This window comes from Lagenorhynchus albirostris, chromosome 11, assembly GCF_949774975.1.
Source record: "Lagenorhynchus albirostris chromosome 11, mLagAlb1.1, whole genome shotgun sequence".
Taxonomy (NCBI): Eukaryota; Metazoa; Chordata; class Mammalia; order Artiodactyla; family Delphinidae; genus Lagenorhynchus; species Lagenorhynchus albirostris.
The window spans coordinates 58,730,961-58,755,207 of record NC_083105.1 but is presented as its reverse complement, the minus strand read 5'-3'; the positions used below and the strand labels follow the sequence as shown (position 1 = coordinate 58,755,207).

The 24,247-nt window shown below is 47.2% G+C and overlaps 2 protein-coding genes across 11 annotated transcripts; both read right to left on the bottom strand.

Moving 5' to 3' along the window:
• Positions 1-4,172: 4,172 nt before the first annotated feature.
• CNPY2 (canopy FGF signaling regulator 2) lies at positions 4,173-7,694 on the bottom strand. The gene is made up of 6 exons (XM_060165869.1): positions 7,207-7,694; positions 6,495-6,607; positions 6,233-6,348; positions 5,192-5,395; positions 4,935-5,031; positions 4,173-4,334 (listed from the first exon to the last, which is right to left on the bottom strand). Exons 2-6 carry the CDS (start codon positions 6,580-6,582, stop codon positions 4,291-4,293), a joined length of 549 nt encoding a protein of 182 aa, XP_060021852.1. The 5' UTR covers positions 6,583-6,607; positions 7,207-7,694; the 3' UTR covers positions 4,173-4,290.
• A 411-nt stretch (positions 7,695-8,105) lies between these two features.
• On the bottom strand, positions 8,106-23,001 carry PAN2 (poly(A) specific ribonuclease subunit PAN2). 10 transcript variants are annotated; one of them, XM_060165850.1, is made up of 26 exons: positions 22,851-23,001; positions 21,797-22,204; positions 18,312-18,481; positions 18,080-18,200; positions 17,874-17,951; positions 16,958-17,225; positions 16,200-16,542; positions 15,900-16,086; positions 14,586-14,705; positions 14,252-14,371; positions 13,849-13,977; positions 13,522-13,721; positions 13,265-13,413; positions 13,035-13,141; positions 12,722-12,820; positions 12,532-12,605; positions 12,278-12,425; positions 11,685-11,828; positions 11,490-11,549; positions 11,178-11,268; positions 10,410-10,567; positions 10,166-10,309; positions 9,855-10,034; positions 9,634-9,727; positions 9,151-9,348; positions 8,106-8,796 (listed from the first exon to the last, which is right to left on the bottom strand). In XM_060165850.1, the coding sequence occupies exons 2-26, from the start codon at positions 22,076-22,078 to the stop codon at positions 8,762-8,764; spliced, it is 3,699 nt and encodes a 1,232-aa protein (XP_060021833.1). In that variant the 5' UTR covers positions 22,079-22,204; positions 22,851-23,001; the 3' UTR covers positions 8,106-8,761. The 10 variants fall into 10 exon arrangements, with proteins under 10 accessions (XP_060021833.1, XP_060021836.1, XP_060021835.1 ...); XM_060165853.1 differs by having other exon boundaries at positions 13,277-13,413; XM_060165852.1 differs by having other exon boundaries at positions 13,265-13,410.
• Between the last annotated feature and the right edge of the window lie 1,246 nt (positions 23,002-24,247).

The window sequence follows — 24,247 nt, the reverse complement described above, 5'->3', positions numbered from 1 at the left end:
TGCTAAGATATCATTGTCATTGACCCAAGGGCAGAGAGGAATGACCCAAGGCCCAAGTGGACAGCCCTTTTATCTCCTCACATAGAAGTAACAAAGTTCAGAGGTCTCAGTACCATCTAAGCCGGGTTTAGACAGATCCTGTTTATAAAGAACCTAGTTTATAGCTTGGACTTGGAAAAAGAGAAAGAAACATGCTGTTTTCTCTTCCGGGGTTTCCTTATACTCAGCTTTACACCTACCAACCAATGCTTCTCTGGCTTGGGGATCAGATGGGTAGATCTTAGAAACTTCATAAAGAGAAGCCAAGCAGTGCCCCAGGGGAGCACTGACCTCAGCTATCTCCTCGGTGACTTCAAAGCTCCACTGATCAATATTTGCTCCCAATTTAGCATCTCACAGAGGATTTCCTCCTAACCCTAGAATAGTCTGACCTGGTTTCTTCTCTCTGGTTAATTATCCACAGAGACTAGCCCGCAGGCCAGAGGACTGAGCTCCAGTGCCCCAAGTGGCAGGAGGCATTCTCAGGGTGAGGCTACCAAAGGGATAATTACGGAGTGGCCATAAGGGTAACCTATTTTGGAGCTCTAGTGATTGGAGGAAGGGTGGGGAACAATAATGCTCACAGTGTCCTGGAGCCTAGTGTCCTGAGGACTTTATGGACTTATTTTGAAGTTGTTCAGTCCTGACATCCACTGCTATAAGGCCAATGGGAAAGCCCAGGACTCAAAGGGACTAAATGGTATCTCCCAGGAGCTGGCTTAGAGCCTTTCTCTGAACATGGTTGGGACCTGGGGAGATGGGAAGAAAGTTAAGGGAGAAGGATTAGCATGAATAAAGGAGCCAAGCGAACTCTAGGTCCAAATACAACTAAGTGCCTGAGAACTGGAGGGGACAAGGGAGAGAAGGGTGAGCATCGAGGTCATCTTGACGTTTGGAATGACCTCTTTAAAATGGACAGAGGCAATGGTGCCCCCTGGTGGCCAAGGATAAGTGGGAGAATGCAGATGGAACTTAAACTCATATCAGTAAACCAAACTCCTTTTTTTAATGGGTAGCAGCTAAAATTTATTAAGTACTTCCTATTTCCAGAAACTATCTAAATGTGGTACATGCATTACCTTAATTAATCCTCACAACTCTAAGGGATGTAGGTAATGGTAGTAGCTTTACAGAGGAGGAAACCAAGGTTTAGATAAAGTATCCTACTCAGGACCATAGCTTGTAATTGGCATTGCTAGAATTCAGACCTAGGTTGGCCTCACTCCAGAAGCTGTATTTTAACTACTAAGCTGTATTGTTTATATGGTGCTGACTGTAAATTATCAGCTGCAACTCAGGAAGGAGACTTTGAGTCATTGTTAACAGTTTCTTGGGCACATTAGCTCAGTGTGTTGCTATATTTAAAGATATTTTAAAAGATAAGGAACTATAGGGAATTCCCTGGTGGTCCAGTGGTTAGGACTCCTCGCTTCCAATGCAGGGGGCATGTGTTCAATCCTTGATCTGGGAACTAAGATCCCGCAAGCCGTGGGGTGCAGCCGAAAAAAAAAAAAAAAAGATACCTGAAATACATGATAAATGACGACCTTCCCAGAATACAGGTAAGGAGAGACAAACATTTAGCACCTAAAAAGACCAGGGGGATAGAATGGGCTTCTTACAAGGAATAATCAGGCTGGGAAAATGGCTGAAAAGAGGATATAGTGCTTTTTCACTGTAGATTATTAGACTCAGAGAGCATGTGTTCAAACTTGAAGGTAGTTTTCAAACAAATAAAAGAAGTAGTACTTTACAGAGCCACTGGGGACTACATGGAGACTCCATCGGCCTAGGGATAAGATGATTGCTAGGGCTGAAGCTTTGGCTCTCCCACCCCTCTTTGAGCTTGGTTTCTTCCTCTGCAAATGGGAGTAACATCTAGTATTTGTTAGAGCTGTAAAGATTAAATAAGTGTGTGTATGCGCTTGTTATATGAGTATTTAACATATACTAGTTCTTTTTCCCTTGCTATTCATCTCTGTCCTATATTTAAAGGAATCTTGTTCTTGCTCGGAATCCTTTCCACAGCAAAAACAAATCCTCTAAAACTTATTTTTAAGGACTAGATTTTCACATAATACATTTTCCTAATCACACCTGGATCTCATTTAACACTGTCTTTGGGAATTCCCTGGCGGTCCAGTGGTTAGGACTCTGCACTTTCACTGCCAAGAGCCCGGCGTTGGTTGGGGAACTAAGATCCCATAAGCCTCGTGGTGTGGCAAACAAACAAACAAAAAAACAAAAAACACTGTCACACTGTCTTCGGGAATATTTCTTTAAAAGCTAACATTTTTCTGATAAACTCATTTACGAGGTATCTAAAATTTAAGGTGTAAACAGATATGCAGGGTTGAGTATATGCTCTACCGAATACTAGGCTAGAATAATTTTAGTAATTATAATAATAATTTTAGGTTCAGATAAATTCATGGATTCCTTGTGCTAACCTATGACATGAATTAAGAGATATGCAAAGTATATCCTCCTGAGGATCAAGTCAAGGATGATAATGTCCACTCTTCCCTATGTAAGACACATGCCTGTGTCCCAATGGCAAAGACTCTTGGGCTGGAGAATTCTTAACGGCTGTTCTCCAGCCAATGACAAACTAGTGAGGAACATCACAAGTAACTTGTTACTGATTAACATTAAATTTGTTTTATTTATTAAAACTTGCAAATAACTTGTTTTTGTAAATTACAACAGCTTCAAGTTCCCTATAAGAGTACTCTCACTTACATTTCTGATAAGCTTTCTGGTGGAAGAGTAAGAACTTACAGACACCAAGCAGCAATAGACAGAATCCTGGGTATACTCATAGGGGAATGAAGCAAGTGAACATCATTCACGTGCATCACAGAAGAAATAAAGCTTAGTAACAGCTGGTCTGGAAAACTGATTTGACAGGATACAGCATTTCTTATGACTGACAAGAGAAGAAGGAATTAGCACTAGACCCTGAATTTAGTTGTCAACTAATATCAGGGTGCTTGCTCTGAGCTAGTTAATTGTTAGATTTCATAGAAATTTGTGGTACAAGAAAGCTTTGTTGAACACATTCATTCCATGTGCCAGGCTTAGTGTAAGGTATTAAGAGAAAAAGAAGACGTAAAACAGAAGCTACTTCACAGCTATATTAGATCAGATTGACACTTGGGAACATTAGCTTATAGATCCAGTTTTGCCACTACATACAGAACTTGAGAACCTGTGGTTTCTCTGGGCCTTGGTTTCTTTATCTGTAAAATCAGTTACTTCATCTACAAAGGTGAACTAGATGTCTTCCAAGGGCCTTTAGATTCTAAAGTGCTGAAAGTCTTTGAAATGTAATAAACCTGAATAACAGGTGTTCTCTCCCTGAGGCATTCCTGGGACAAATGTTCCATTCCAAACCCAGAGACAGCCACACCTCAGGATTAGGGTGTTTAAGAATCTCCTCGAAGAAGGTATCCTTTGTATTTTCATCCCTATGCCCCAGTACAGAATCTCTACACACAGAAAATGGGGACACACTTATGGTCCACATTGACAATGGCTAGTGATAGAGATGATAAAGGTATACTTTACTGTTGCTTTGGCATCAAATCTGAAAGCTTAGACCAGCAAGCAAGGCCTTTCCTTTAATAACATTCCTTACCTCACTTCTCCCTATCTGATAAAGCCCTTACTTTTCAGCTGAGCTGATCACATCCATTTGCCCTTTCCTGTATGCTCTCGCCGATCCCTCCATCTGGAAGGGTAGGGAGGGTAGAAAAATCCATTTCCTTCAGGACTGAGCTCTATCTTACTTTATGTTTCATCCGTATGAATACAAGTAATTTCTAGAATCCTATACTACCATACACTTATTCATGTTCCCTAGCTTATTCATAGAGGTTCCTCTTCTCACTATAATTAGACTCTAAACACATCATATTGAATAAGCATGGAATAAATGCTTATCTAGTTTGTGAGTCCAGCAGGAATCTCAGATAACAAAAGAATGAAAGCTTCAGCCTCCTCCTTCTTTAGCGCTATACCATTCCCAAAGCTCTTCCTTCCCTTCCCTTTTCTTTCCTGTCTGGAATCTCCTATTTTCAAGCCTAATTTAAGGGCCAATTCTGGGCATGAAAAGACAACACGGTTCATACTTTTGGTTTCATATTTTTTCAGTTCATTTCAGTAAAAACATAATATAAAAGGCATTGCCACCCTCTCCCCTCCTGGGGGTGATCCATCAAGCTTGTCAGTCTGGGCCGCTCCAGTGGTTCATAGCTCATCATGCGATATGTGCAGGGCATGGTCACATAGATCTGCAAATAGCACATGACAGTTTCAAAGAAAATGCCACTCTCATACTGATATATGCCACTATCAAGAAAATATCCCAAAACAAACTGACACACACACTGACCACCACTTTTCAGAGCATATGCTTTTTCTTTCCAAGATTTTTTGATGTGGACCATTTTTTAAAGTCTTTATTGAATTTGTTACAGTATTGTTTCTGTTTCATGTTTTGGTTCTTTGGCCTTGAGGCATGTGGGAATCTTCGCTCCCTGACCAGGGATCGAACCCGCACCCCCTGCACTGGAAGATGAAGTCTTAACCACTGGACCGCCAGGGAAGTCCCCGGAGCATATGCTTTTAAATGACAAAACATTCCCACCGTCCTCTCACCAGTATCTCACTCAGGTGAGGGAGCCACAAATTCTGAAAGCCAACGGGAAAAGAATGGAGAGGAACAACCCAAGTCCCTAAGCCTAAGTAATGGAAGCCAACTCTTGAGCTAACATCAGAGGTTGGAGGAGGGGGTATTAGGGGGATGTTGGAGGAGCAGGGGTGGGACACACACTAGAGAATGTGGGTTCCACAGGGATGTGAGGACAGGAGGTAAAGTGGGAATAGCTTACCTGTTCGCTTACTACAGAGTTTGTCTTTAACATTGTCAGCCTCTCGGGAAAAGAATTCAATGAGTTCATCCTCGTATTCCTCCACAATGCTCTCACACTGTCAACCCAAGGGAGAAAGGAGTGAGAGAAGACAGCAAGGGAAGCCTCTGGTCTCCACCTCCAGAGAGGAGGACAAGGACATTCATCCAACTTTCCACTTGGGCTCTCCAATAATTCCCCTAGTTTCCAAGAACTGGCTACCCACTCCCATAGCTCACCGCGAACTTGAGGGTGCCACTGATGTCTGAATCAATTCGGATCCCCTGTTGGTCCAGTTCATTGGATTCTCCATTCCGGCCCACTACACGTACATAGTTCTTGCGGTGGGTGGAAGGGTCAATCTGTTCCCCATACTCCTTCATCCGGTCGCATACCTCCTCTAGCAGCTCTGTGAGGTGGGCCTCTGAGCGAGCATAAGGCACCTAGAAATGTCCTCAGCCTTGGGTCACATTTTTCTACCTCTGTACATTAGTAATTTATATCCTTACTTTTCCTTCCAAATCTAGCTCAACCAACCTATTCTAAAAAGCCTTCCCTAATTTAAAAACAGTATGATTTGTGTAGTTCCAAAGTCCTTTCAAATATGTGATCTTATTTACCTCATTATACAAACCTAAAAAATAAAATAGGTGTCATTAGCTCCAAATTATAAATAAACAACCTCTTTGATTAACCTTAGTCAACTATGTGTTCTCTTCCTTTGAATTCTTTTAATTCTTATGGCTGTAAGGTAATGATTTTCTTTTTTGTATTAAAATGAGGCTAATACCTGCCCTTAATAGGAGGAGAGCATTAGAGAGGCAGTATGGGCTTTGAAGATAACAACTATTAAAGCATTTCACAAGCATCATAACCTTAACATCTCCCAAATGCCCACAGGGTACAGCTTTCTGTCTGTGTTATGTTTCCACCTGAAATAAATTTCCTAAATGTAAGGATAAGACCTATTTTTTCCGAATGAATGTTTGTTTGTATACCATACTGCCATAGTGAAAACACAGTCACGTGGATTAAGGATGTGGAGAAGGGGGCTGATCAAGGTTCCCTGTCTGCTAACGACTTCTACAACAGAAATAAAGTATTAGGGTTTGGAGCCAAGGAAGCAAATGCATAGGGTATAAGCCTCCAGCCTCTTCCAAATAAGACAGCCCAATCTTTTAGATACCTATGTGGGTCAATGTTTTCTACATTCCTATTAAACTAAGGTCCTTCTTAATTAGTTAGAGTGAGCTATTTTATTTGGGGGAACAGTCAGTTACCTCCACCACTGACTGGCTGCCATCTGGATTGATTCGGAAAGAGCCCATCTGAATGGTCTTCTTGGGATCCACCTGGGCAATTTCCCACTCTAGTTCATCCACCAGAGCCCTGCAAGCTGGTGCAAGGGGGGGCAGGGGGTGGGGAGAGAAAGGAATCAACCCAGGGACTTCCACTCATCCTTCTCCCAGGCCTTGGATCCCATGCCCTCCAAGGCTCTATCTTCCCCACCCACTCTTCCTCCCGTTTCTTTTGTGCCTTTACCTCCACAGTGTAGATCCTGGCTCCTCCGGGCCCCGACAGCTCCCAGCAGGGCCCCCAGAAGCAGGGCCAGCAAACCCCAGCCCTTCATCTTTAGCGCAATGGGGTTGCTCCACCTGGGTTTGGATTGGAATAAAGCATAGATGTGAGAAGCCAGCTCCATTCTCCCCTGTACCTCGCCCCCCACCCCCGCCCAATCCTTCACCCCAAGGCCTACAAAGGCCTCAGTGTGATCTGGCTCTACTTTCCAGGAAATGGCCCGGACACAAAGGGGCTCCTCTGTTCCGGCGCTCGAGGCTCCGGACGCTCCGGGGCGGTGGGTGAGAGCGCTGAGCTCGGAACGTGGGGCTTAGCCCCAGACACTACGTCGACAGGTGAGGCCTTGGATGTTGGTACTTAAGCGTCCGCTGCCTAGGATTCACAGGGCTATGTGGCAGCCACGGGTTGGTGGCTAGGATTAAGCAAGGACGACAGGCACAGAGGAGCTGCTGGCAAGGAGAGTAGCTGATTCTGGCCAGGAGGTGGCGAGGTGGCTGGCTGACGAGAGGAGCACTCGATAACTAGGGCCTATTTGGACCCAGCACCGAGACTGCTGCATCCCCACCTCCAGCCTATAAGCTATTCCCCGTGCGGGCCAGCCCCCTTTCTAATGACCCCACCACTGCCTTCTATCCAGTGCAACCCCGACCCTCAGTGCCACTCGCATCCGTCCCACCTCTGCTCCCAGGGCCGCCGCCGTGGCCCAGGCGCTGGAAGACAGCCGGACTCTCACTTTAGCTCCCGACCCTAGCACCTGGCTGCGGGAAAGTGGGGCTGTCCAGGCTTCTCCAGAGCGCTCCTGCGCTTTCCAGACACGGGGTGCCCCGGCGACTGCCTGAGCCAGCACCTCGAGCCCTAAGTGGACGCCTAAGCAGGTCTCAGATGCGCTACGGTACGAGTCCCACAGTAGAGACCGACCCGAAACCCGCCCCTCCAAACTCTCGCGCGAACAGGCAGCGTAGGAGCGGCTCCCAGGCGGCAAGGACCCCGGTGGATCGCAGGACCCAGACTTGCGTGGCGAGCAGCTCCACGTGACCACCGGGGGCGGTCAGCCGAAGAATAGGAGTGGCTTGAAGCAGAGTCAGAACCTGACGTGGTGCACGGAGGCGGTCAGGCTCGCGCGTGCCAATCTAGGTGGGCTCGGACCTTCAAAAAGAAAGGTGTGCCGCTAGCCAGTGAGAAGCCCTGGTTTCAATACCCAGAAAACTACATCCCCCAGGAAGCACTGCGGCACCACACAGATTCTTTATTAGTAGCTACAGATTTTAAGATGTCCTGGGACCTGTAGTTTGTCAGTTTCTCCAGCTCCCCTTTTACACGTAACAGGGAAACCATACTGTACGTCTTAAAAGAACCCGACCTTAGGGTTCTAGGCAGCCACAGCAAAGACCTAACACTGCCCAGGAAAGGCATTCTCCTCCAATATCCTAAATTTTGGACTCCAGAGTTTTACCTTCATTTCTGGGTGTAAATTTGAAAGCCTTAGTTTTTTCCAGTTGTAACAGAAACACAGAGAGGAGAGCTGAAGTCAAGAGAACCCCACACGCACACATTTCTGAGACAGATGACACTCAATAATATTTTTGTTTTTATTTTATAAAACATGCAGTTTAAGACAAAAATTTTTAAAAAATAACAAGAAAACAAAACCTGGAACAGGAGAGTGGATGGAAGACAGATGCTTCTCAGCTGTCAACAGGAGTGAAGCCAGCAGTGAAGCTTTGTCTAGGACCCAAAGGCCCTTTCGGCAATAATAATGTTGGCAACACTGGTTTGCTTGGGACCACCAGGCTCTAAATGCTGGCCCCTCCAGGCAACCCTCAAGCAGTCAGACTTAAGCTAGGTCTTGAGCTATTGTTGTATCCTGTCATTGTCCGGGACTTCAGTACTTAGCCAACTAGAAACTGAGAGTTTTGGTTCCAGGAGCTTCTTTGCCTGGGCATTAATTACCCAGGATATCTATTAAGAATATGAATTACTTTCCATCTGGGTCAATTCTAGACTCTGTTTCTGGCCCACTATTTTGCAAAGGATGAAAAAGGAATCTGGCTCCTAGACCCTTTGCAACAGTTCTGCTGCATTCCAGTTCTATTAATAGCACCATCTGTAGACCCTGAGCAAGTCCAATTCTGGAAGTAGACAGGGTATAGCCAACTTGGGAAGCCATCTCCCACTTCTAGGGCCACAGAAAACTGAAGGGAGAGGGAATTGTTCGTTGGGAGAGGGTGAGGTCAGAGCGCCAGCACTGAAGAGAAGACAGCTGCATCTGTCAGAGACAAAACAAAGAGCATTGACTCCTAAGATGAGTGGAGAAAAAGCACCTGGGGCACTTCTTATGAAGGAAAAATGCAAGAGGAAAGAGGGCGTGGACCTGCCCCAAACATTTTAGAACTTGGCAAGAAGAGGTTAGGACCAATAGAGAGTTTCAATAATAAAATCAATTTCACTGAATGTTTTGAGGATTAAGTGCTTTGTAAACTGTTAAGTGCTTTATATTACAATCTGTTGGGGCGGTACTGTTGTTAACATCATCATCATTCTTATGACGGTGGGTATAATCTTCACATATACAACCAAAACCCACCCAGTCCAGTTTCCCCTGTCCCATCCCAGGCCTTACTCTTGGGACTTGTCTGGCCCTCGGGCTCAGGCACCTTCCAGTCCATCTTTCGGCCTTTCTCGTAAAGGCCCTTGAGCACTTTGTGGAAGGACTCAGGCTCAGTGCCATTTTTGCTTAGTTCCAGGTACTTTCGGTAAAGCTGAAGGGCTGTGCGGGCATCTTCAATACTGTCATGGGTCTCCCCTTGAATCTTCAAGTCTGGGGAAAGTAGAGGTGGAATAGTTTGGGGCCTAGCAAAGGGAGGTAAGGACATGTCCTCTACTCACACTCCCAACTCCCAATAAACAACAACAAAAAAAACCTGACTACCCTTAAGGGAAAGAGCCAAACATCAACCCTAGTGCACAGAAGGGATATTGAAGCTAATTAAATCCATCAGTAACTCTCACCACTAACCCAGGGTCGTAGCTACTCCCCTTGGCCTCTCACACATTTTCATGCTCTTGCTGACCACAGCAAGAGCTACAAGGCAGAGCAACTCACCCAGAAAGTACCAAGCAAGGAATCGCAGGGAAATCATTCGTTTTCGGGGCATGTGAAATAGATAAACAGTGTCAAGGACTTGGTCCTTGGGCACCTGCCAGGGATAAAAGAGTGGGAGACTGAAGGTAGGGGATCCATAATTTCCCATTTTCCAAAAGCACAATGTATACCCTGGGGGGCCCACACACAAAGAAAGACTCTTAAAAGAGCCCTGCCCGAACCATGAGGTTGATGACCCGGAAGTCCTTCTGCAGACCGTGACCCACAAACTTGACTCCAATGTCTATGAGAAAACGAAGCTTTAAGTAGGTAGACTTTAGAGTTGTAAGGTGCTTAGAGGAAATCTTGGCATCAAGGTCTCCTGGCTTTATCCCTGAGTACTGAGTCAAGTAATCCACCACCTAGGGATAGAGAAAAGGTCAAGCGACCCAGGAAACGAGGTGCACAGTTCCCCCTGCCACTCTTCCCTGGGTTCTAGGGCACTCTATATAAGCACAGGGTCTCTCTCACTTGCATCTCCACATCCTATTACCTGCTCTTGGGTAGAGATGTAGTCATCAATGAAGGGGATACCCTCATTGGGTCCCTGGCCCCTAACGCAGGTAATCCTCGCTACTGACATCTGGCTTGGCTTGATGGTAGACTTGGTGCCATCGCTGCGCAGCTCTGCTTCTTCCTATATGAGAAGAGTTCATAAGGAAATCAGAGAAATGCTTATGACTCCTAATATCCCCAGAGTTCTGTTCTAACACCCCACCCTTTTTGGTCTTGGTTACCTCATTAAGGGTGACAAACTCAGCGTCCAGGCCCACCAAGTCCCCAACCTGTGGCATCTCATTCAGCATCAGGGGAATAAAGGTCGTATGTGTTTTCCGCTGCTTCCGTGCTAATGAGGCTTCAGCCAGCAGAACACTTGCCTCGATGGGGTTCTTAACTGGAAGGGAGAATCCAGAAGACAAGATGGCTCAGGAGAGGGAAGTGACCAGGGGAGGGAAGCTGGAGTGGCTACCAGAGACCAGGTCTACACTGTTATCCCAATAATCAAAGCATGTGAGTAAAAAGATCATGTCTGATGGACAGAGGAGGTAGACGGAACATGTCAAATCAGAAAATTATCGGGAAATATGCTAAAAAAAGCCAAAAAAGTTAACAGAGAGGAAGGAATAAGATTCTCACTTTAGACTTTACCTTAGTAAATCCAGAAAAATAAAGTTACAGAGAAACTATGGTTTAAAGGCATCAAAAAGGGACTTAATAAGGAGTTCATCACCAAAAAAAGAGATCTTCACTTGGGGATAAGAATGGTTAGTCTCAAAATCATAACCTTAGCCATTTTGATCACACTTCCCCCCCATCACCTCTTCCCTCGACACCCTCAGTATCTCCAGATTCTAAATTTAAGGCCTGATGAGCAGGAATTGCTCTACTGTCCCTGGAAATATTAACACTGGTCGCCAGTCCTAATCTTAACAAGCTATTTCCCAGATCTCTTCCTGAGACCAATCTAATTGCCCACACCCTTGGATCTACACTGTATCACTTACTGTTCAGGTTGTATTTGGAATTAAGATTCCTTTTGATGTAATAAAGGATAGCAGGCACTTTCCAATTCATGTCAAACTGCACAGCTTCATGCTATAAAAGAAAAAGCACTTAATGGCCTACATATATGCCCCTTTTCCCTTTATCCCAAGTCAGAGAGAAGACAGGACTCAGGTGCTATTTTTAGCTCTGCTTTTTATTATTGAGGCCCCATCCCTCCCTCTGAATCTGCCTGGCACTCTCTCAGGCACTGAGGATGAGGATGCTAAAAAAAAAGGGAGATGAAAGGGGGAACGGAATGTATTACAACTAACCTTATCAATAGGTTCAATGAGAAAGTCGTTGAAGAGATACCACTGCTGGTGGGTAACACCCTGTGGAGATACAGAGACACAGTGATGCCAAAGTGATGGCTGGAGCATTCTGGCTCAGACTTAAGATAAGGACAGACCTGGGACTCCACTGTGGCCACCACCAGGAGTGTCCCTGCCCTGTATTACCTCACTCACCTCCTTGCGCTGGTGGTAGGTCTCTCCAACTTTGATGTGAGCCACCAGGCTGCCCCCTGTGCGTGAGTCCAGGATGTGTACCACAGTAGCCATCAGGTCATACACATAGACACCATGCTCCTCCTCTGCCCTGGCTGGGCCCCACTGTGAGGGGGGTACCCAGGCTGCTAAGCTAAGTTTAAGGATGAGGAAGGAAGGGGAATGGGGATAGAGGACAGGGAGTCTGGGGTATAGGGATGGGGGACGAGGGTGGGTTCTTTCCATCCTAGCCCATCTATGACTCCCAACACTGAACTGAGTCACTCTGGAAAAGCCCACAACTGGTGAATACTAGGCCTTATTCCCTTTTTTCCCCTATGCTAAATTCCACCTTCCCCTTGCCTTGCTTCTGCCCCGACCTTCTCTCTTTTTTTTTTTTTTTTTTTTTTTTTTTTTTGGGCCGTGCCACGCGGCTTATGGGATTCTAGTTCCGGACCAGGGATCGAACTCAGGGCCCCAGCAGTGAAAGCGCCGAGTCCTAACGACTGGACCGCCAGGGAATTCCCGGACCTTCTCTCCCTTATTCCCCCTCCTCTTCCCAGTTTTTCAACAACCTGCATCTCATCCCCATCAGTCCAATTGCAAACATCCAGCCCTTTGTTCTTGGTCATCTTCATTCGAATGGAGAAAGGAAGCCAGACATTCTTCAACTCCTCAATGGAGGGACACATCAGCATGCCCTCTGGACTCCCTAGTTCCTTCCTATCAGGACAGGAGAATTGGAAATTTGTTCTGAGGAGATCTGACCAGTGACAAGAGAAGCCCCTGAGTAGTTCAATCCTTTGACCACTCTATAGACAATACCTACCAATCAGCCAAAGCAAACTCCTTATTCTTGGAGATTTCCCCACCATGCTTCTTTATTGCTATCTTGAAGGCAACCTGAACACAAAGGAGAAAATATCCAATTCCTCAGGAACATTAATCATATATGGAAGTCAAAAGAGGGAAGAACTAAAAAGTACTCCTAAAGTCCTGTTTCCAGACTCAGTCCTTACCTCAGCCTGCATTCTCCAGAAATCAGCTTCTTTCAAGCTGTTCACCTCACAATTGATGACAAGAATATCTGGGAGATGGCAGATGTTGCGGGTCTGAATCTGAGAGGATAAAACAAACAAGGAATGGCAGGCGGCCTACAGAGAGAGAAACCTGGACATGAACAGTTAAGCCTGGATCTGCATCCTCCAGTTGGAGTTCTTCCCACTCCCTATAGATCGCTGGATGGTGGTGCTGACCCAGCCAGTCCCAGATGAGACCATGGCCGAGTCCCCAACATGGCAGGACTCTAGTCCAGTGCAACAGCCCACTCACCGTGGGCTGGTACTTTTCACAGTTGTCACACCAGGCCTGTGTATTCTGCTCCAGGCAGATGCTTCGCTTCAGCACCTGAGCAAAGTCACAGTTCTTCCCGGTTTTATCTGAGGGGAAACTGGATGCTTCATTCCAGGTCCTCCCTGTACCCACTGTTAGCCCCCCAACACCCTCTCCTTGATGTTACAGGACATCTGGGGGAGCCTCCCCAACCCAGCTGCAGGGTATACCAGTGTTGCTACCCTCAGGGTAGGAAAGCGTGAAGAGCAGGGTGGATGAGGCTCGCACGGTCTCACTGCCACAGCGGCAGAGGCTGCAGTTTTCCATCTCACAGCTGAACAGCTGCCCAATGACAGAGTCTCCCGATGAGCAAAAGCTGCTAAGAGTGGGGAGGGCAACATAGGCACACTGAGGGAGTTAGGAGACCCTTTAAGTCACAGTGGGGCTTATCATGGGGGCTTTAACTATTCCTGTCCCAATTCCATACCTGCCTCCAGCACCTCGATAAGCCTGGGGTACTTCCAGCTCCTGCAAATCTTGATGCAGTTGAGTGAGAATGAAGCGATTCCACCTCTGAATGAGCCTGGCCAGATTGCCCTTGCCTGAAGCCTCATCCGAGTCAGCCAAAATCAGACCAAGGGCCGAGGCCTCAGGAATGGTGCGGAACGCCCGAAGAAAATTACTGCCCTGGAATCCAGGAAGTGTGTTGGTGGAAAAGGGTTATTTTCTCTTTTGTGGCCATCTGCAGAGTGATGACCCTGCCTACTGTCCACCTCCCTTCCCCTTTTATTGTCCCAGGTCTCCAGGCACTGACCTGACAAGGGTCACCTCGGGAGAGGTCCAACATGTGGAAGAGGAAGCCCAGCTCACATGCTAGGCAGAACTCCTTCTGGCAAAGGTGGTTCTGGATTAGACAGCGAACAGGCTCCAGGAAATAGAGCACCTGGAGGGAAGAGCAGGAGATATGATGCAGACAACTGGTACAGGGAGGAAGAGAAATCGGAAGGTTAAGAGATGGTGGAGAATACAGAGCTGGAGTCCACTGAAGAAGCAGAGCTCACAGAGGAGACCTGAAGGCTGAGGGGCAAGAAAGAATGGTAGAGGAGGTCTAAGTGGACTTGGCTGGGGAGACCTGGAAAAAGACGAGGGGTTGGGAGGCCCACAGAGAAAAAGAAAAGCAGTAGCCATGTTCAAATCGCAGGAACACCCAGCCTTACCTGGATCATGCAGTTACAGTAGGCATTGGGGATGTGGGGCTCTAATCCAGCAAACAGCGTCTTATTGTAGTGTTTGAAGTCAAAGTCCTCCAGCCCTAGCTTGGAGTATTTGATGGTCACCTGAAGCAGAAACAGTCTGAGCAAGAGGAAGACACCCTCAGAGTCCCCTAAATCTTTGCAGTAGCCATAACCTTCCCCCAAACCTCCCTCCTGAGTCCAGAGTGATAGGTGAAGGTTTCCTGAATGAGCCCTTCAATTCTTTCTCATGTGACCCCCTTCCCCGGGAACCTTTCCCCACATCCCAGAAGGCCCATTCCTTGGTATCCCCCAGCACCTTGCGGTATTTCTTAGAGACCATGTGGCGATGTGGCTCCTCTTCCCGCCCTATTGGTGACTCAGTGACCTGGCTGAAGCTGTCAAATTCACTGTCAGACTCCTTGAGTCGGTAAGGAATCTAGGGTTTTTAAAAAGAGGTAGCCTCGTTGGATGTGTATAATCGTCTTTGGTTTCCCCCTACCTTTATTCCAACACTGAAGCTATCATCACCAAGTCCTGAACCTTCTAATTTCATGGGATTTTCAGCATCCACTGCTTCCTTTTCATTCCCACTGCCACCACCCTACCTCATCACAGCTGGACAATGCCGATGGCTTCCACACTGGGCTCCCCCGCGTGCACTCTGTCCAGCATGCCGCCACCAGACTACCCCACCCAGAATGGCCCTTTCGGTGCATCACTTCTGCTATACACTGGTATGCAAGGCTTCACAACTGGCCCCTTTCCAAACTTCATCTCTCACTGTTTCCCAATACTAACAGCCACTCCAGCATAGTCCCTGTCAGGCCTTCTGAGACTTCAGTAACACTGTTCTCTCATCTTGAAAGCCTCCCCTGTTACCATCTACTTGCCCGTCTTTCACCTTTCCAGCTCAACATCCACCTCTTTTAGTACTGCCCTCCCTGACCACTCTAGCCCAGAGTACAGTTTTCCCTCTAAACAGCTCTCGCACTGAATGCTTCTAACATTCCTTTAGCATTTAACGATAGAACATAAATAATTTCTGCTATGCACAGGTCTTACCTTCACCAACCGAACACTAAACTTCTTAAGAGCAAGGACCCTATCTTTTATGTTTCTGAACCCTAACACCTAGTATAGTACCTTCAATTCAGCAGGCTTCAAAAAACCTTTACTGACTGACTAAAAGCAAATAGTAATGAGAAGGGACTTCCCTGGTGGCACAGTGGTTAAGAATCCGCCTGCCAGTGCAGGGGACACGGGTTCGAGCCCTGGTCCAGAAAGATCCCACATGCCGTGGAGCAACTAAGCCTGTGTGCCACAACTACTGAGCCTGCGCTCTAGAGCCCGTGAGCCACAACTATTGAGCCCACATGCCACAACTACTGAAGCCTGCACTCCGCAACAAGAAGCCACCGCAATGAGATGCCCGCGCACCGCAACAAAGAGTAGCCCCTGCTCGCTGCAACTAGAGGAAGCCTGCGCACAGCAACGAAGACCCAACGCAGCCAAAAATAAATAAATAAATAAAATTTATTTTTAAAAAATTAATGAGAAGTACCAAAGGAAAAAGACAGGAGAAACACCAATGGCCTGGGGTGGGGGCTGACCCTCTCCTCTCTGAACATACCTGATTGCGCAGCCTGGTGCGGGGGTTGGGTGCATAGCCAATGAAGCCCACCTTCTTCATGGTGCGCAGAATCTCTGCATCCACAGGGGGTGCTCGCCTATAATGTAGCATAGTTCTAGGGCTTGAAGGTTGTGGTGTCTGCCCATTCAGCCCCAATCCCCAAGGGACCAGAAAAAAAAAGAAAATACTGAGAGTAGACAAAAATCAGGAAAGAAGTAGAATAATAACACGGCTTGCAGAGAATCCTGGTATCTTGGCCCTTTCCCCCTCCCTCCTTTTGGCCCAGAGGTGAGGTACAACCTGGGAGCTGGAGCGGAGTTGGCAGCAGGCCAATCAGAGAGAAGCGTGTCAGTGGTGAGCGGGACAGGGATGAGGGAAAGAGGCAGCAGGTCCTGGCTCCAGTCCAGAGGAGGCAGTGAGTCCACGAGACAAGGCAAAGCAAACTCGGTCTCACGGGAGTAGGGGTTGAAGGAAGGCTCAGGGGAATCAGTCCAGAGATGCACACAGCCCTCAGAATCCCCAAAGGCGAGGGCCTGCTTGCTGGCTGACACGTCAAACGTCATTAGCAGAGGCCCCACAGGATTCACGTGAAAGATGTCTGCTGGATTGGCCAGCCCTGTGGGCTCACAAAACTGGCACTGCCCTAGGAGGGAGAAGGAAGCCCACTAAGCCCTGGAAGATGAAAGGGAGCCATCCTTTTATGCCCTTCCTACCCTCTTCCCCTGGTATCAAGCAAAGATGGGCCCCAAATCCATTCCTAGAGATAAGAGAAAGTACCATCTGATGCCTTCCCATAAACCACAGGGAGGTTTGCTACCCAGCAAAGGACAGTTCTAAAGTTGTTTTGCCTGCTCTACCTATATTTTTTGCATATGTGTTCTTCACACTCGGAGAAAATAAAAGCTCTAATCTCTTACCAAACCTAAGTGAGACCCTGAGATCCCTCAGAAAGGTTACTTTTTCCCCAACAAAGAAATTCCAGGGAGCACACTTCTTCTCGTGCCTAGTTCCCCTTCACTCATTCACTCCTCCTACCCCATCCTACATCCCCTTCATACCTGACTGGGAGATGATAGCAAGACGAGAAGTATATGTAGGGATGAAGCGTAAGAAGGCAGGATCCACATGAACTTGAAGTGGTGTGATGGCACGCATCATGCGTAGATCATACACCTTAAGGAAGCGGTCACAGGCCAGGCCGGTGAGGCGGCTGGAGAAACCACAAGTGGCTAGCAAGTTGCCGTGCACATCAAAATCCGACAGACTCCCTGAGAAGGCATCAAACTCATGCTCCACCTTAAAAGTACGGAGGTCTCGCAGGGAAACCTGAAGAGAGAACTTGGTTATCTGCCAACGCTGCTATCAGGAAGAGGACCTGCCACCTACCCAACCTTGTGAGGCCCCTACCCAAAGAACTACGGCTCTGGGCTTCCCTGGTGGCGCAGTGGTAGAGAGTCCGCCTGCCGATGCAGGGGACGCAGGTTCGTGCCCCGGTCCGGGAAGATCCCACATGCTGTGGAGCGGCTGGGCCCGTGGGCCATGGCCACTGAGCCTGTGCGTCCGGAGCCTGTGCTCCGCAACGGGAGAGGCCACAGCAGGGAGAGGCCCGCGTACCGCAAAATAAAACAAAAACAAAACAAAAAAAAAATACAAAACCAAAACAAAACAAAAAAAAACTACGGCTCTAGGATACAGGCAATTAAAGCATAAAAAAAAAGCAAAAACAGACGCCAAGAGCCGGATGGGACCCCAAAGAGAGCTCTTGTTTACCCCTTTGCCTCTGAGATACCCATTTACAACAGAAAACATCAGGCTGAAAGATAATCTCATAGTATAACATGGCTAAGTAGGAACTCAATCCACTCCTCCCACCCTCCAACTACAGCCCCAGAAATGAGGAAAAGGCAGAGCCCAATCACATATCTGGTGAAACAGGCCCGATGGTAGGAGGAAAAGTGGAACGTAGTCAGTCACCCTGCCAGATGTGTGGCCACAGAAGAAGAAGCGATTCGTCTGTCTCATGATAGTGACTCCAGGTGTCTCAACTGCATACTGTGGAGGGAAGCGGGAGAAACCAGTGAGCATGATTCTTCCCACAGACCAAAGGAACAGAAAGGTCGCACACATCACAGGCATTTCCAGCTTATACTCCCCCCAATAACCTCAGGCCCTGCTTGTACCTTCTGAGTCTCCTGGACAGTGTTAAGGTCAATCTCCAATATGTGGTTCTGCAGCCCACCAACGAGCAGAGTGCTGCTGTCAGTCAGCAGCAGACTGTGCATATCTTCACTCTCATCCAGCCTGTGAGAGAGGAAAAGCTAAGGGGCCAGGGTCTCAAAAGTTTCCAATTCTCTAGACTTCCCACTCTGTGAGGGACCCTCTTTCCCAGTCCAGAGGTGAGAAACTACTTACAGGTAATCAAATATAATAAGGCCTCCACGGGCCATATACTTCAGGTTGTTCTTGGTAAGAAAAAGGATGCCATTCTCCAGGCTTTGGATCTGCCGAATGTCATCACTGCCATTGACCTGAAATGATGAGTAGCGTTCCAAAGCTGGGCCGAAAAATGACGTGGCATGGCCCTGTAGTGGACAAAAAGATGAGAGACATCCTGAGTGGAGGGGCAAGGCCATCCCAGATACAAATCAGAGACTGGACATTGCTCAGTTTTTCTCCATTCTTGCCTGGCCTTTCTGGCTAGCAGTGACTAAGGAATAAGGCTGAGCACCAATCTTAGTGATAAAAACACTGATAATACTATCTTATGTTTGTTTAATGCTTTACAAAGTAGTTCTATAAACTCTACCTCATTTTATCCTCACAATGTCCTTGCTGAATAGGTAATGGCTCAGTTGGTTAGAACAGTGCTCAGAAGGTCAGGGACGTGGGTCCAATCCTCCAATGGCCAGCTGGCTTTCTTATGTTCCACAGTCTTTTTTTTTGTTTAATAAATTTATTTATTTAATTTTTGCCTGCTTTGGGTCTTCGTTGATGTGCGCGGGCTTTCTCTAGTTGTGGTGAACGGGGGCTACTCTTCATTGTGGAGCATGGGCTTCTCACTGCGGTGGCTTCTCTTGTTGTGGAGCATGGGATCGAGGCTTACGAACTTCAGTAGTTGCAGCACGCAGGCTCAGTAGTTGTGGCTCGTGGACTCTAGAGCGCAGGCTCAGTAGTTGTGGCGCACGGGCTTAGTTGCTCCGCAGCATGTGGGATCCTCCTGGACTAGGGCTCAAACCCATGTCCCCTGCATTGGCAGGCGGATTCTTAACCACTGCGCCACCAGGGAAGTCCCCACAGTCAAGTCATAATCTCTACCAGCCAACTGGGAAATGTGTACTGTGGGTCACAGGCTGGAATAGAGAGAATGTGAAACTCATGCCATCCTTGGCTCCTATGACATCATCCACTCCTGGTTTCTCTCCTGACTCTTAGCTCACTATCTTCTCCTTACGTGCAACCCTTATGACCACTCTTGAAACATGGCTATTCCCAGCCCACTATCTTCTCACTCTACTTTTCTTCCTAGATAATCTCACCTACTCTTAAGGTTTTAACCATTCATCTTAAAGTTGATGAATCCTACTTTTCTCCTCTAGCCCAGACCACTGCCTCAAGCTTCAGACTCATACATCCAAATACCTACTATATGTCTCTCTTTAGATATCCCATGAGAACCTCAAACTTGTTACATCCTAAATCAAATTCACCATCTTGGGCTTCCCTGGTGGGGCAGTGGTTAAGAATCCACCTGCCAATGCAGGGGACATCGGTTCGAGCCCTGGTCCGGGAAGATCGCACATGCCGCAGGGCAACTAAGCCCGTGTGACACAACTACTGAGCCTGCGCTCTAGAGCCCACGAGTGTTGCAACTACTGAAGCCTGCGAGCCTAGAGCCCGTGCTCCGCAACAAGAGAAGCCACAGCAGTGAGAAGCCCGCACACCACAACGAAGAGTAGCCCCCGCTGGCAACAACTAGAGAAAGCCCGCACGCAGCAACGGAGACCCAACGCAGCCAAAAATAAATTAAAAAAAAAACTCACCATCTTTACCCCATTTCAATTCCTCTTAACTGTATTCCCTATGGTACCATGATCTACTCAGTGGAGTAAGTCACTGGTAGTTGACTTAAATCTTATTTATTTTACTTCCTAAATATTTCTCAAATCTGTTCTCATGTATAAATCTCTACAGGGCTTCATTCAGGCCTTCAATGTATTTTATGTGAACTACTACAACATACTGCACACTGAGTCCTGCCCCATTCCCCTTAAATCAAACTCTATTCTGCTACCTCAGCACTCCACCTAAGATGCAAACCGGACCTTGTCTTTCTGGATAAAAACCTTCAGTGGACTGAAGAATCAGTTCAACTCTTTTAGCATAGCATATGAGGTTTTTTAGAATATTCTCCCCCCGATATCTGCATGGCTCCCTCCCTCCCTTCTAGGGAGATTAGAATGGACATCCTGGCCTGCATCCAGGTCTCTACTCAAATGTGACTTTATCAGAGAGTCCTTCCCTTGACCAACTATGTAAAATAGCAACACCTCCCACCCTTCGATACCTCAACTCCCTTATTCCACTGTATTTTTCTTAAGGATTCTAAGCAACACCTGATATGTCATAAATATATTTGTGTTGCCTTTTAAAATGCTTATTCCAAACTTAGACCCCAGAGCAAGGTCTGGCACCTTAAAGGTGCTCAAAACACACTGGCTGAAGAAATGTCTAAGTCTTCAGCTTCATCGTCTAGTCCAGTAAACCCTACTTGCTTACAGTTCCTGCGCTCCGCAATCATCATGCTATATAATATCTTGGGAATCACTGTTTACCCTGTTGCTTTTGCCAAGATAGCATTTCCTCCTCTTCTTCACCTGACTCCTACTCATCCTTCAAGACTCAACGCAGGTGTCACTTCCTTCTGGAGATCCTCTAATCCTCTTCTATGCTCACCAACACTCAGTACGTATTTTCACACTGGCATTTATTAGTTTATATCCTAAATTCATAATTATTAAGTGAAACATTTTAGTTTCTTTTAAAGTGCCATAAAATTATCTGTTCATATGTTTTTTTGTTTTCCTCGTCCTGTGAACTCCTTGAGGGCAAGAATTATGTTTTATTCAGCTTTATTCCCTGGGCCTAGCCTGTCAGTAGACACTGCCTACTGAATTGAGTATATTACCCAAAAAACCACTCATTCCAATGGAAAAACAATTCCCGCCCTATGGAAGGTAAATTAGTAAACCAAGGATACCATGTTATTTCTTACAAAATCTTTGGGCTCCCTAGCATATTGGCAATATTGATACAGTTTAAGAAATTAACAATGATAACTGCTCTCAGAGAGATTATAATCAGCCAAAGACAAAATGATTCCATGTAACACATGCAGAAACATGCACTAAACATTCTATAATTAGGGAATTCCCTGGTGGTCCAGTGGTTAGGACTTGGCGCTTTCACTGCCAGGGCCCGGGTTTGATCCCTGGTTGGGGGTACTAAGATCCCACAAGCCACGCGGCACGGCCAGAAAAGAAAATATTCTATAATTATAAAAATGGAAAACAGAGGAGGAGCATTAGAGACTATATTTAGATGGCTATAGGCTAACTGATGTGTACAGTTATTAAGATTAATCAAAGCATGGAATGGGCAAATTGTGGTAGAACTGGGATGCCTTCTGAAAAAGAACACCTATGTAAAGCATCTCTGGATCCTATGACGCCCTCTTTCTCCCTCCACTCCCCTCCTCTTGGCTTGACTTGGAGACCCAGCTAACTTTCATCACCTCAACTCAGTTCTGGCTCCCTGCAAAGCATCTGTTCTTGGGTTAAAACCAGATAAAAGACCTCCAACATCTCCGTCCAGCCATTACAAAGGAGTACAGTTCTTACCCCATGGCTTCCCACCCACAGCATCTCCTCGTGCAAGTCAAAGTGGGAGACGGAGACAGGCACACCCACTTCAGCCACCACACTGTGCAACTCAGAGTAGACACCTTCCATTATGTGCACTGACTCCTGGACGGGAAGAGCCTCTAAGGCCACTCCCTCCGGGTCCAGCTCCACATTCTGTAGCAGACTGGGGTTCAGGTGGGCATCCAGGACAGGATCCAGGGTAGAATGCATGGCTGGAGCATACTCTGCTAGTCCAGGGTCCAGAACCTCGAAGTTCATGATGATGATGATGATGATGGCAGCAGATTAGACCCGTGTCACACCCTCCCTTGCCACAGCCCCTTTGGATGCCTGACCCAGCCTTCAGCAGGATGACACCAGTGGACCTAGAATGGACATCCTCACCTGCAAAGGGAAAGAGATAGCTGAGTCAGGGGTAGGCCCAGGTACTTGTATTTAGGGTGTTCCAAGTTTTACCGGCAGGGAGGAGATGATGCAGGCAGAAAATGTGAGAATGCTAGGCACGGGACGAACAAGCAGGAAGGGAATGGGCATTGGGATAGAGGTGGGAGAAGTGCTGTCCCTTCCTCTTCTCCTCTAGGCACTCTGTACTCCCCACCACCCCACTAACTTAATCCCTGACTTCCCTTTCACCTCTCTTCAGGCCTGCTCACTTGCCTGGTTCATCTCTGAACCACCAGTAGTAAGAGCAGCAACTGCGGGGGTAGGGGTTAGGTAGAGGGAGCTAACGTGCTTGTTTCCCAGAATTAGGGGTGGGGGTAGGTGGTTGAGAGGGGAGACCAAGAGAAGTCAATTTCCCAGAATCCTCTGCAATGTTACCCAGGATTCTCTAGGGGAAAATAAGAATGGCCAGTTACCCACAGTTGGGGCGGGGGTAGGGGTACGTGATGGAAATAGCTAGTTACCCAGAATTCTCTGGGGGAACCAGAAAAATCAACTACCCATAATTCTCCCCCGGCGGCGGGGAGGGGAGGGATTAGGGAAGGGGTCAGATGTGTTCCCGGGATGCTTACGGGGATTGGGTCATTACCAAGATTTCTCCATGGCGGATATTTTGGAGCGCGTGGAATTAAAACGAGTACGGGGGAGAACAAGCGCCGTCAGCTCCGCGGGAAATTCCAGTTTCCCCAATTCTCCCCCGCGCCTCTGGTTCAACCAAACTCCACGACGGAAAAGACGGCGCACTCCTAGTCGTCGCTTCCAATCAGGAAGGGCTAGGGGCTCACCTCAGCCAATCGGAAGGAGCCAGGTACAGCCGGCCCCGCGAGAAGACATGTGACACGGGAGCTGGGCAAAAGCAAGAGCTACGGGGCGCGGGTAGGGACAAATGTAGTCAGACCTTGTCCCTGTTTGTTGCGTTAGAAAGTAACCTCTTCTCTTTTAAGCCTTCTTTAAACAAAATTAGAGAGCCCCAGGCTTGCAGATCGAACTTTCATGCTCCCTATAGCTTTAGAAACTAGAATAAGGGGCGCCCAAGGCAAAGCATTGGGAATCGATTGCTGGGTATTCCCAGTATGGCCCAGTCCACCCCCTCTTCCCGTGGTGCTCTTGTGAGCACTCCGCCACCTCCGACCCTGTAACCCCCGAAACTCGCTGGCATTTCCTATCATTTCCAGGCATGGGAGAGAAAAAAGGAAGCGGGAGGCAGCCTCCTAACACGGCCCAAGTAGCTGTATCTTCTATGATTCTAAAGGCAACCGTCTGAAACTCCCATCTGTGATTGTTCCCTCCCCAGAGGCGCCGGTAATATTTCCAGGGAACAGGACTCCTCAGCTATCAAATTCCCCTAGCTCGTGGAGCTGGACATTATTCCTCAGAGGGACAGGGCATAGCAAATTGAGACATTTGCCTTCCCCAAACTCTTACAGATTTAGCGTCAGCACTTAGGGATTCTTGGGGTCCAACTCTGAGCTTGAACTGCTTTGGAATAGATCCAGGTTGTTAGATATCTGTGGGGTATTTTAGCTCAGTTTCTAAAGGCCACATAGAGGGCCTCTGGTGGAAGGAATTCCTCATAGAGGATACAGTTTTAAAGCATTTCTCTCTCTCAATAAAGACTGGTAAATAGACCTTCATAAAAGAACCCAAGAATTTAGTTTTCCAGGACTCAGAGGGGTTCTAGACTTGTCAGAGGTCATTGATGGAGAGAAAAACACCTTAACTCAGAGGGTCTCTCAAACTGGTCTGACTTCAGAGGTCCCTAGATTTAAAATCTTGTAAAAAGATGGGTGCTGAGAGACAGGGACAGTACCTACCCTTGAGAAATTTCTATATTGAGGTCTCTAAGAAAGGCTCAACAGTGAGAATTAAAGGGCCTGAGATGCCAGATATACCTGGGCTAAATGAGCTACTTTATTAAGATGCTTAGTGTTGCCTCAGTGTCCAATATAATGGAATGACTGAGAATGCAGGATCTGGAGTCTGCAC